Source organism: Periophthalmus magnuspinnatus, chromosome 4, assembly GCF_009829125.3.
Source record: "Periophthalmus magnuspinnatus isolate fPerMag1 chromosome 4, fPerMag1.2.pri, whole genome shotgun sequence".
NCBI classification, from domain to species: Eukaryota; Metazoa; Chordata; class Actinopteri; order Gobiiformes; family Gobiidae; genus Periophthalmus; species Periophthalmus magnuspinnatus.
The window spans coordinates 20,572,046-20,584,377 of NC_047129.1; the positions used below are offsets into that span (position 1 = coordinate 20,572,046).

Genomic DNA, 12,332 nt, shown 5'->3' on the forward strand with positions numbered 1-12,332 from the left:
TAGTTTTAGTTAGCATCAGGCTAGTAAAAATAATAGCAGTTTTAGTTAGCATTTGGCTAATCAAACAACGGCAGTTGTAGTTAGCATGCAGCTAATCAAACAACAGCACTTTTAGTTAGCATCAGGCTAATCAAACAACGGCACTTTTAGTTAGCATCAGGCTAATTAAACAACAACACTTTTAGTTAGCATCAGGCTAATTAAACAACAACACTTTTAGTTAGCATCTGGCTATTTAAACACTTTTACTTCTGTCGTTCACTCCCATAACACTCAGTACTCAATGATGGAAGTAACTGAGCACATGAACCAAGAACATGTACTCTGTTTACTCATTCTGAGTAACTGTAATCTGGTACAGTTTTTCTTTCATTTGGTCAAAGTCTAACACTATCAAACTCTGAAGCAGTGAGATCTGAACTTCTTCACCAGAGCTGAAACAAACAGTTTTTTATCCTATAATTAAAAATCTGATTGGCCGATGTATCAGAATACTGTTCTCTGATTGGCCGATGTAGCAGAATACTGTTCTCTGATTGGCCGATGTAGCAGAATACTGTTCTCTGATTGGCCAATGTAGCAGAATACGTCATAAAACACATTAGCACATAACTGAATACATTTTCACAGTGTTCTTCTGGTGGTTCTTCAAACAGATAAATATTTAAACACCCAGAGGCTGCATTATTAAGAAGTTTGGCTTTAAATAGAAACAACACAAAAACAACAGCATCAACAGCACACGCCTGAAACATCAGCACACGCCTGAAACATCAGCACAAATCTGAAACATCAGCACACTCCTGAAACATGCCAGAACACTTCTGAAACATGTCAGAACACTTCTGAAACATGTCAGAACAAAGCCTGCGTCTGATGCGAAAAGAACAGGAGGATTTTTAATGTGACTCGAGTTATGATGGGCCGAGTCTCTTTCGAGTCTCCTCTGCTTTTGGACTACAGTGACCACGTGACGCAGACTACATCAACCAGGGGGGCTGTGCCGTGGGAGTGTTCGTGGGCCGTGCTCGTGCTTTTCTGGTGTTCCGTGGATGGCGCGCGCGCACAGGGCCGTGCTCGTGCACAGAGCGTTTTACTCGTGCACAGGGCGTTGTGCTCGTGCACGGGGCCGTGCTCGTGCACAGGGCGTTGTGGACTCTGTCTCATTCATTCGCTGACGCTCGGGTCTTAAAGACGCAGAGCGGCGCGTTTGCGGAAAAACAGCGGTCCTGTCGGAGCAGCGCAGCTCCTCTGAGGAGTCGAGTTGCACCGGATTCGACTCTCACAAACCACGAATATTTGTCGGTCCGATTCCCTGAGGCGTTAACAGCTGCGTCCTCCCTCAAACCCGGGAACCTGGTTTTCTGCTGCGATATTTGCGGGATTTTGTACATTTTTGTACATCTTTGGACATCTTGGGACATCTTTGGACATCTTGGGACATGGCGAAGTTGTTCCGTGCTGTGATCATGGGCCCCCCCGGATCAGGCAAAGGAACCATCTCCAAAAGAATCGCGCACAACTTCGGCCTCCAGTATCTGTCCTGCGCACAGTTTCTGCAGGACATAGTAGCATCAAATCAAACGGGTAAGACACAACAGAGGGACAACAGAGGGAGACAGTTTCTGCAGGACATAGTAGTGTTAAATCAAACTGGTAGGACACGACAGAGACACAACAAAGGGACACAACAGAGATACAATAGAGAGACAACAGAGGGACAGAACAGAGGGACAACAGAGACACAGAACAGAGGGACAACAGAGACACAACAGGGGGAGACAACAGAGACACAACAGAAGGACAGAACAGAGGGAGTCTGTCTTATGTCACAGAGAAACAGGAAGCCCCTCTCTTCTATCACGTTGCTGTGTTTTACTAGAAAAATGCAAACTGCTGCCAACTGTGATTTTCCAGCTCTGTTTCCTTAAACGGATCATGTCCCTTTAAGATTTTTATTCTAGCACCAACTGAGATTAATTAAACAGAGACACCCCTCCAGACCCACAGAGTAAAGAATCGTTGTCATTGTAAAAATCATTTTGTCAAAGCCGTCCTTTACCAGAGCCTCAGATTCCTCTGCTCCTCGCGCTCAGAGCAAGAGGGTCACATGAGGACAGGCCGTTTCAGGACAGGAGCAGTGCAACTATTACAACCTTTTATTTGTATTATTTTTGTATAGACTCTGCAGTTGTGTTGTTTTCCTGATGTGTTTGTTGTGCGTCAGAGGCAGGTGTGCTGGTCAAGTCCTACATAGACAGACGGATGCTGGTTCCTGACCACGTAGTGACCAGACTCATGCTGCCCAAACTGGAACAACTGAGTGGACACAGCTGGCTTTTGGAAGGTCAGATTTCTCAACACAGTCTATTTATATTATTATTATTAGTAACCAGTGCTGGAAGAAGTACTCGATACTGTTACTTAAGTAAAAGTACAGATATCAGCAAAAAATATTTGAGTAAAAGTAAAAGCATCAACAGAAACAGTTTGATTTGTATATTTTAGCTTTGTTCAAATTCTGAACGTGTTAAAAATAAACCCTCAGCTTTTTCAGCAGTTCTCACACAATATTAAAAATACTTTGACTTTTCAGTCCTGTTCAAAAATGTAGTGGAGTAGAAAGTACAGATACTGCTCTCAAATGTACTCAAGTAAAAGTATACACTGAAAAAAGTACAGATACTACAGTACTTTACTTCTTTTACGTTGTTAAGTTGCACAGTGCCGTTAAATCTTCATTGCACAGTGACAGCGCCACACGCTGGACAGCTGTAGTACTGGATGACTTCACTCTAAAGAGTTTCTGGTGCCAGTTGTAATTATTCTCAGACTCAAAGCTGATTGGCCGAGATCAGCGCCACCCTCCAAACCTCTGGAGGCAGGTTGAATGCTTCTGTCACATGCTCAAAACCACACAGAAGAATTATTACAAAAGAATCATCACAAAAGAAGAGTCATTAGAGATTAAAAGGCTACATCTGTTTGTGGTTACGTCAGCAGCCCCGAGCCTTTACAGTAAAATGTGTTTTTCCTTTTGCTACTGCGACTGGAGCTGTGACTGTGAGAAAAGTATTGATTTAAAAACAAAGGAACAGACAGGATATAACAGAATAGAATGTGATTTTCCACATTAAATGGTAGCATTTTCTTTTTTATTCTCATGTGGCATAAACCAGGATTAAACCAGGACTGTGTGGGGGTGTGTGTGTGTGTGTGGGGTGGGGGGTGGGGGGGGCGCGCATGTGTGTGTGTGTGTGTTATAAACCTATTCAGGATAAGTTAATTTCTGTCCTAGTTTCAATACTAGTTTTAGTATCAATTTCTGATGATTCAGATGATGTCATACTCTCAGATGGGTCAAGGTTCAGATTTCCCTATTGATTAGATTGAACTTTTTGTTGCAGAATCATCTTTTTCACTGTGCCTGTGTTAAGCTAACGTGACAATGTGGTGATGCTATCAATAACATGTTTAAATATGGAACCTGTTCATAACGTCAAAGTTAGAATGATTCATATCCAGAACATTTTAAAACTTTGTTCAACTTTAATAATTGTCCTGATATGAACGTTAACTTTAATATAATAATGTAATATAATAATAATATCCCGATAATCGTTAATCTCAGTTACTCTGTCTATGTGAATCGTGACATTTCTGTATTGTTCTGTTTCTATTTGTGAATCTATTTCAATGTTTTTCATCCTTGGCGCATTGATCTGCAAACACGTTGAGCTGTAAAAAGTTCTACAAACATCATAAACAAACAGTTAGATACTCCCGTGTGGAGGTTTGTTTAGTCTGTGTCACTGTCAGACAATGTCATCCCAGACTCGTCCCATTTACTCTGTATTTACACACTTATGTAACTGAGCTCTGACAAATACATGAATGTGCCTTAAAATAACCAAAGAGCAAAGATGAGGAGTCATGTTTTCAGGAGTAAAATTCATATATCATACTCCCAAAACATTTCTAAACTGATACAGGGAGTTTCATCGGCTTCATGTTTGGGTCATGACTTGAGACACACCTGGTTATTATCAGCTAAACAAATGAACCAAATTTCCAAGAAAGAAACAAGACTCTGGAGACGCTCCTCTGTTTTGTACAAACAAACTAATCCATAGTGTGATTTTAATTCTTTCCTATTGTGTAAAACACTGAGTGACTTTGTGTAAATGGTGCTGTACAAATACCCGGCCTCGCCTCATCTACGTGACTCTGTACGGCTTATATGCAGCAGTAATGCCACGACACTTGGAGTTCAAACTCAGTGTCTATACTAACCCTAACCTGATACCGATTCCGATACCACAATGATAAAATCACTCTTTAGACACTGTGCTGTTCCACATTAAATGTTGTACTTTTTGTTCTATTCCCATGTGTCTTATATCTGTGTACTCCCTCGGTGTCCAGTAGGTTCATAGTGGTCCATGGTCCTGGTTTGGTCCTGGTTTGGTCCTGGTTTGGTCCTGGTTTGGTTCTGGTTTGGTCCTGGTTTGGTCCAGTAGGTTCATAGTGGTCTGTGTGTGTGTGTGTGTGTGTGTGTGTATGTGTGTGTATACTAGTCATGTGGCTTATACTTGTGAAAAATGCAGCTCAGCATATTTATAAACAAATTCAGGAAAGGTTCATATCTGTCAATGGGACTTTTTTTAGTATCGATACCTGTGGAAAAAATGAGCATCTAGTTTCGATACTAGTTTTAGTATCGATTAGTGTCTGATTTTGATTCTTTCACAGCTCTACAGACGACAGTAGTGATAAAGGAGATTTTTAAATTTGACTTAAAAACAAAAACAAAAGTGTTAATGAAGCAGATGATTCATGTTTAAATGCATTTATGATTCTCGTGGTTCTGTACAGCTCATGACTTGGGTTTTGGCAGAAGCAGTCCGACGAGTCAAACACACGAGCCGCAGAGATGAGCCAAAGGGAGGGGTTGAGTAATATCAGAAGTGCTGAGCGAGAGATGTGCTGTGTTGTTGTTGCTCAGTGGGTCACGAGACTCACATCTCAAACTCACTAAGGAACAGGCTCCAAACCTGATACAAAATCATAATAGAAAATAGATTGTAATAATAATAATAATAATAGTGTTTTATGGTTCTGATGAAGGCCTTCCCTCCGCCCTGCTGGTTTCACAGGGACCGGTGCTTAGCTACACTGTTAACGCTAGCAGGAGCGACCTCGGGAAAAGAATGCACCTGATTTGTCTGTTATTAATGTTGATATCTTGATTTACAGACACAATAGTGAAATAAAAAACCCAAGATCATGTAGAGCGGGTTAATATGAACAATTAAGACCAAAATGATGAGTCTGACAGCAGCAGTTACAGAGAGGGGACAGTTTTTACACAGAAAGTGAATTACAGCCAAAGTCAATAGAGCCGTAAGTACACCCATGCTATTTTCCTATTTGGAACGCGTAGCTAGCAGGTTAACTATGTCCATTTATATAAACAGTCTCTGGTTCACACTTACACATGGACCACATCAAAATTGGGACTAAACTGGGACTAACTTCGGAACAAATCCTAGACTAGACCAGGACTAAACCAGGACTTGAACCGGACCAAACCAGGTCTATCATCCTAAACTGGGTTCAAACAAGGACCTAACAGAAACAAGTGTGAACGAGCCCCGACACACTGTAGTAAAACTCACGAGAACCTCGCCATATCTCAGTGACTCATGTTTTATCTGTCCTCAGGTTACCCCCGCACTCTGCGCCAGGCTCAGGCACTGAACGACCTTTACCCTCCGCACATGGTGATCAGCCTGAACATCCCCTATGAGACCCTGAGAGAGCGCCTGAGCGACAAGTGGATCCACCCGGCCAGTGGGCGGGTCTACAACATGACCTTTAACCCCCCAAGAGTCAAGGTTTGTCCCTCCAAATGAGAACACTTTGGGAACAGGCAGCGACAGAAGAATATTTGAAAATGTATTTACAGAAAACTGAATACCCAAATTCAAATGTACTTTTTAACGTATTGTTACATGGTGTAAACAGAGGACTGTGTTCTGAATACTCTGAATACTTTCACACACAGCTCCATTATATTACAGAGTAAAAACGTGACATAATTACAAACAGATTTATTTTTATTGCTCTGAAGTAATTTATGTCTAATTAGAGACAGAAAAATTGCTCTCGCACACACACGCACATGCACACACACACACACACATGCACACACACGCACTTGCACACACATGCACACACACTCACATGCACACACACTCACATGCACACACGTGCGCACACATACACATGCACACACACATGCGCACATACACACACACGTGCGCACACCCCTACACACACATGCACACACATGCGCACATACACACACATGTGCGCACACACATACACACACACACTGTCAGAACTGTGTTTTCTTTATTCTCTCTGTGCAGTTCAAAGCCAAAATCACAAGATGAAGTACTTCCATGTTTAATTTGATTTTAGTAAAGTAACTGTAATCTGACTCCACCAAATGCAAGAGTAACTGTACCAGATTACAGTTACTCAGAATAAGTAATCAGAGTATGTGTTCAGTGCATGGATTCAGTTACTCGGGCGGTCGGTAAAAATGATCATCTGAACTTTTATAAATATTCCCAGGTTTAATAATTGTCTAAACATGAGTCTGAGATCGACACAAACATGAGGCATTTTGGAGTTTGGTGATGACACAGATGGAGCGATTGGGAGGACTCTACTCTCTCTAAAACTATGCTACATCTTTACCCAGGTTCCATCTGGACTGAGCCATATTTCCATCACTGATCTTTATCTTTGTTCCAACTGAACCCAGCTGTTTGTTTCTAGCTCTTCATTTTATGTTTAGTGTGTTCGTTTTCTTGAGTTGTTGTTTTTTGCATGTGTCCAGGGTAAAGATGACATTACTGGAGAGCCGCTCGTTCAAAGTGAAGACGATAAACCTGAGGCTCTGATGGCCAGACTCCGACACTACAAAGACGTGGCCAAGCCCGTCCTCGACCTGTACAAGTGAGTCCAGTTATATAAAGAATCTATAAAGAATAAATAAAGCAAACAGTACATTGCACCAGAGTCCTTCTAAATATTACATAACACTACCGCAGACTGTATAAAGACGTGGACTAAATGAGTGTGATGTCACCCACAGCGTTTCAGCTACAAATGAAGCTCATCGAGGCTAGAGCTAGAGAGTTATAGAGGCCAATTTAGAGCCCAGTTCCATATTTTGAATTACGACGGTGAGTATCAGCAACCAAAGAGCCAGTCCGGAGCAAGGGTGTTGAAGGTAACGCCCCTTTCCGCCTGCACCACTGGTTTAACAGGGAGCGACGCTGTCAATCAAACCTGTCAGACCTGTCGCTCCCGCTAGTCCTCAGGGAAAGAAGGCGCCTGATTTGTCTGTTATTAATGTTCATATTTTCATATATGGATAAAATAGCGGCAGCTAGCAGGTTAGCCATGTTCATTTATATGTACAGTTTATGAATACCACACACTAATACGTGCTCAAGGAGGGTAATGTGTTTTGCCCAAGGACACAAATACAGCTCTCAATAGCTGGAAAAGGGGATCAAACTGATCAAACCTTTGGATTAAAAAGTGCATGTGTCACTTAAAACAATCCCTCATAACATATTTGCACTTAATAATAAACTCCTCAATATTTTTTCATGTTTCTTTATTTGCTCAGGGAGAGTCCAGCCTCTGTTTAAAACAGAACAGTATAAACACAAACTCCTGCACAGGTCTATTTAAAACACTAAAAACACAAGCAGGTGCCGATTGTAAATGTTTCTCCATATTATTAAAGTGCTGCAGTGGATCCAGTTTTACATGTGCTTCAAATGTTTTCCATTTTTGGGAAGTAAAAAAACCAAAAGCTTTTTCCCCGTTTCAGTTCTAGAGCGGCCAGTTGTAAGACGGAGACAATCATGAGATCTGGGATTAAAAATTTAACAAACAAGTGAGACACTGAGTCAATCTGTCGTCGTAGTCCCATAAATACAGTTAAGAAATACATTTATAAATACATTTTATAAATAAAAGCGAAGGGCTGACTAAGAGTCTAAATGTATGTGTGTGTATCTACAGGACAGAGAAAGAAGTTCTACCAAAAACTGTTTTAAATAGAAATAAACCAGTTTAATTAGTGCTGATGGAGTAATCTGTGTCGACAGAGGTGTAGAACACCAGGAGCATCATAAAAGGGAACTAACATTTACATAACACTGCAATACCACCATGCTATGACTGTACCAAACTCCAAACTCAGCACTAATCAGGTGAAAAAGCAGAAGTCCTGGATCAAAAGTGAAGAAACAAAAAGAAATACGAGTTTCAATTTAAATCTGTGTTTACATTAAAACTGTGTTTTCCGTTAAATCAAACGTGAAGAAATATGTTCGGTTTCTTTAATAGGTTCTTTTTCAGACCAAGGCTGAGTTTTCTTTTGATCCCTGACAGTCTGAGCTACTCACTAGTGCCTTACAGTGGTCATGTGATGTTGCTGTGATGTGATTGGTTTGCTGATTTAAACAGGCTTTGGAGCTGTCTTCCTACGGATGGACGCAGGGCGATAGCACCACCTGCAGTCTGATATCTTCAGGCCAGTATCCTAAGAGTAAAAGTCCTCGTCATTGAACAGCCTCCCTGATCTGAACTCGAGTGGTGTTTTGTTATTGGACTTCTGTGCTAGCCACAGTTTGTCCATAACAAACATCATGTTTCAGCACAAGAGGATTAGTGCAAGTGGCACCAGGACACCCTAGGTCGGAGGTCGATAATCAACTTTGTTGTCATGTCATCTGACCTCCGGCCACATGTTTTGGACACTCGAGTGAAGAGAGGGGCAGAGCTGTCAACTGATCACCACCTAGTCATGAGTTGGATCTGCTGGCAGAGGACGAGGCCGGACAGACCTGGCAGGCCCAAGTGTACTGGGAGAGTCTATTGGAAACCTCTGGTGGACCCCTCTGGGGTCTTCAACTCACCTCTGGGGAGCTTCTCCCAGATCCCGGGGGAGGCTGGGGACATGGATTCCGAGTGGGCCATGTTCTCCGCCTTTATTGTCAATGCGGCTGCTCGAAGCTGTGGTCGTAAGGTCTGCAGTGGTTGTCATGCCCGCAATCCCCGAACCCAGTGGTAGACACCAGAAGTAAGGGATACCGTCAGGCTGAAGGAGGAGTCCTATCGAGCTTTGTTGGCTTGTGGGACTCCTGAGGCAGCTAACGAGTACCAAGCGTGCTGCGGCTCATGCGGTCGCAGAGGCAAAAAAGTTCAGGGAGGCCATGGAGGAGAATTGTCAGATGGCCTCAAAGTGATTCTGGCAAACCGTCCCCTCAGGAGGGGGAAGCAATGCTTCACCAACACTTTACAGCGCGGGCGGAGAGCTGCTGAACTCCACTGGGGATGTTGTTGGACGGTGGAAGGAATACTTCCCACCATCACATCTTCTGAAGAGGAAGAAGTAGAGACTGGGGACCCGGAGGCCGACTCGTCCATCACCCTGGCTGAAGTCACTGAGGTGGTTAAAGCTCCTCGGCAGGGTTCGAGTGTTCATGGGAGTTTCCCCTCTCAGTCCCCATGTGCTTTGTGGATCTGGGGAAGGCATTCAACTGTGTCCCTCGTGGGGTCCTTTGCGTGCTCTGAGAGTACAGGATCCGGGGCCCTGTATGACCGGAGCAAGAGCTGTGTTCATATTGCCGGCAGTGAGTCAGACCTTTTCCCGGTTCATGTGGGACTCCACAGGGCTGCCCTTTGGCTGGATCTGCCAAGCCGCCGAAATGGGTTTCCTCCGCAGGATGACTGGGCGCTCCCTTAGAGATAGAGCCGGGAGCTCGGTCACACGGGAGGAGCTAGGTGTAGAGCCGCTGCTCCTACACATCAAGAGGAGCCAGCTGAGGTGACTCGGGCATCTGTTCAGGATGCCTCCCATGCACCTCCATAGGGAGGTGTTCCTTGGGGTCCCGCCGGAGAAGCTGGAGGAAGTGTCTGGGGTAAGAAAAGTCTGGGAGTCCCTGCGTTTGACTGCTGGCCCAGTGCCAAGACCTGTTTAAATCAACTTACTAATCACATCACAGCAACATCACATGACCACTGTGAGGCACTAGTGAGCAGTCCAAACTGTCAGAGATGAAAACAGATGGACCTCACTGGTCTAACACTAATTTGGGTTCATTTTTTAAATGTTACTATTATTATTTTATTTGTATTTATTTTTTCATGTTTATATCACATTAGAACCAAACTGGTCCAAACAGATTCAATTCTACCAACATTTGGCTTCTTAATGTCCCACATTACAGCTTTAATAATGTGTTCTTTTGTCCCAGGTCTCAGGGCATCCTCCATTCCTTCTCTGGCACAGACACTGACCGGATTTGGCCGTACATGAACTCCATTCTGAGCGCTAAGTTACCAGGACTACACTCAGAACCTCACCCGCCCCAGACAACCTGAACCCAACCCACCCCAGACACCCTGAACAACAAATGCAATGCGTGATATTCTGCACATGCTTTAGTTTCTATTTCTACTTTGGATGAGGTTTGATAGTGTAACTTTATTACAGTGTGTGTGCGTGTGTATGTATGTATATACATGCGCACACACACACACAGACACACAGAATAGTGTTTTCTATTGTCAGCTTTGATCTTTCAGTCTCTGCCGTATCATGTATAAAGCCTCTTTTTGTTACTTCTTTGTAAATGCAGAACTGGACTCACAAACATCAGTGTTTTTCTTGCCTGGCTTCAAGAAGTCTCACTAATAACAGCTGATATCAGATTTCTCTACCTTTGTGTCTCACATTACAGCATATTATCTGGCAACTTTGAAGCTGAGTGCCACAGCATCGAACACCACGCATCATCAAGCACCATGCCCCAAAACACACAGAGCTGTGACTTTAAAATCCTGAACAAACAAACATATACATTATATGCACACTCTAAAGGTCAAAATAAGTCTGCTGTGTTCTGCCTGCATCTAAATATAAAGCGTTTTATTGTGTTAGCAACAGGAAGTGCACTGTTAGCATGCTAGTTGTTAGCTTTAGTGTGATCACATACAGGCACTTATAAACTCTATATTCATATGATCTGATGCAGAAACTGTTTAAAATCAATTATTTCCATTTTTCATGTTTTAGACGTATAAACATTCAGTGCCTTTAGCCGTTGGCATGTTTCATCTTGACAGTGTTGTGGGTGTGTCAGAGGGTGTCAGTGGGTGTGGGTGTGTCAGAGGGTGTGTCAGTGGGTGTGGGTGTGTCAGAGGGTGTGGGTGTGTCAGAGGGTGTGGGTGTGTCAGTGGGTGTGTCAGAGGGTGTGTCAGAGGGTGTGGGTGTGTCAGTGGATGTGGGTGTGTCAGTGGGTTTGTCAGAGGGTGTGGGTGTGTCAGTGGGTGTGGGTGTGTCAGTGGGTTTGTCAGAGGGTGTGGGTGTGTCAGTGGGTGTGTCAGAGGGTGTGGGTGTGTCAGTGGGTGTGTCAGAGGGTGTGGGTGTGTCAGTGGGTGTGTCAGAGGGTGTGGGTGTGAGACGGTGTGGGTGTGTCAGTGGATGTGGGTGTGTCAGTGGGTGTGGGTGTGTCAGTGGGTGTGTCAGAGGGTGTGGGTGTGTCAGTGGGTGTGTCAGAGGGTGTGGGTGTGTCAGTGGGTGTGTCAGAGGGTGTGGGTGTGTCAGTGGGTGTGTCAGAGGGTGTGGGTGTGTCAGTGGGTGTGTCAGAGGGTGTGGGTGTGAGACGGTGTGGGTGTGTCAGTGGATGTGGGTGTGTCAGTGGGTGTGGGTGTGTCAGTGGGTGTGTCAGAGGGTGTGGGTGTGTCAGTGGGTGTGTCAGAGGGTGTGGGTGTATCAGTGGGTGTGTCAGAGGGTGTGGGTGTGACAGTGGGTGTGTCAGAGGGTGTGGGTGTGTCAGAGGGTGTGGGTGTGTCAGAGGGTGTGGGTGTGTCAGAGGGTGTGGGTGTGTCAGTGGTTGTGGGTGTGTCAGAGGGTGTGGGTGTGTCAGAGGGTGTGGGCTGGTCTTTTGTACAGTGCCCTGGTCTGCTGTGGTCAGTGTCCAAAGGCGTTCTCGGCCTACAAAGGCCCCTGTGTCCACAACAGCATTAAACGTCTCCATCTTGCTTTAGGTGTTTTTAGAGCTTCATCAGATAACTGTGTGCTGCAAATGTCTGCATATCTTGTTTCCGCTGTGGGCGTGTCTGACCCAGGGCTCGACTTGTTTAGAAACTGAAAAGTCTTCACTTTGAAACTTTAGTCCGGAGACAGAGTGTTTCTTTTGGTCTGGGTCAGACCTGGACAACTGAGGGACACA

At 44.2% G+C, this 12,332-nt stretch overlaps 1 protein-coding gene across 1 annotated transcript; it reads left to right on the forward strand.

Moving 5' to 3' along the window:
- Positions 1–1,138: 1,138 nt before the first annotated feature.
- ak4 (adenylate kinase 4) lies at positions 1,139–10,481 on the forward strand. The gene is made up of 5 exons (XM_033965036.2): positions 1,139–1,587; positions 2,228–2,347; positions 5,725–5,897; positions 6,911–7,029; positions 10,353–10,481. Exons 1-5 carry the CDS (start codon positions 1,443–1,445, stop codon positions 10,477–10,479), a joined length of 684 nt encoding a protein of 227 aa, XP_033820927.1. The 5' UTR covers positions 1,139–1,442; the 3' UTR covers positions 10,480–10,481.
- Positions 10,482–12,332: the final 1,851 nt, after the last annotated feature.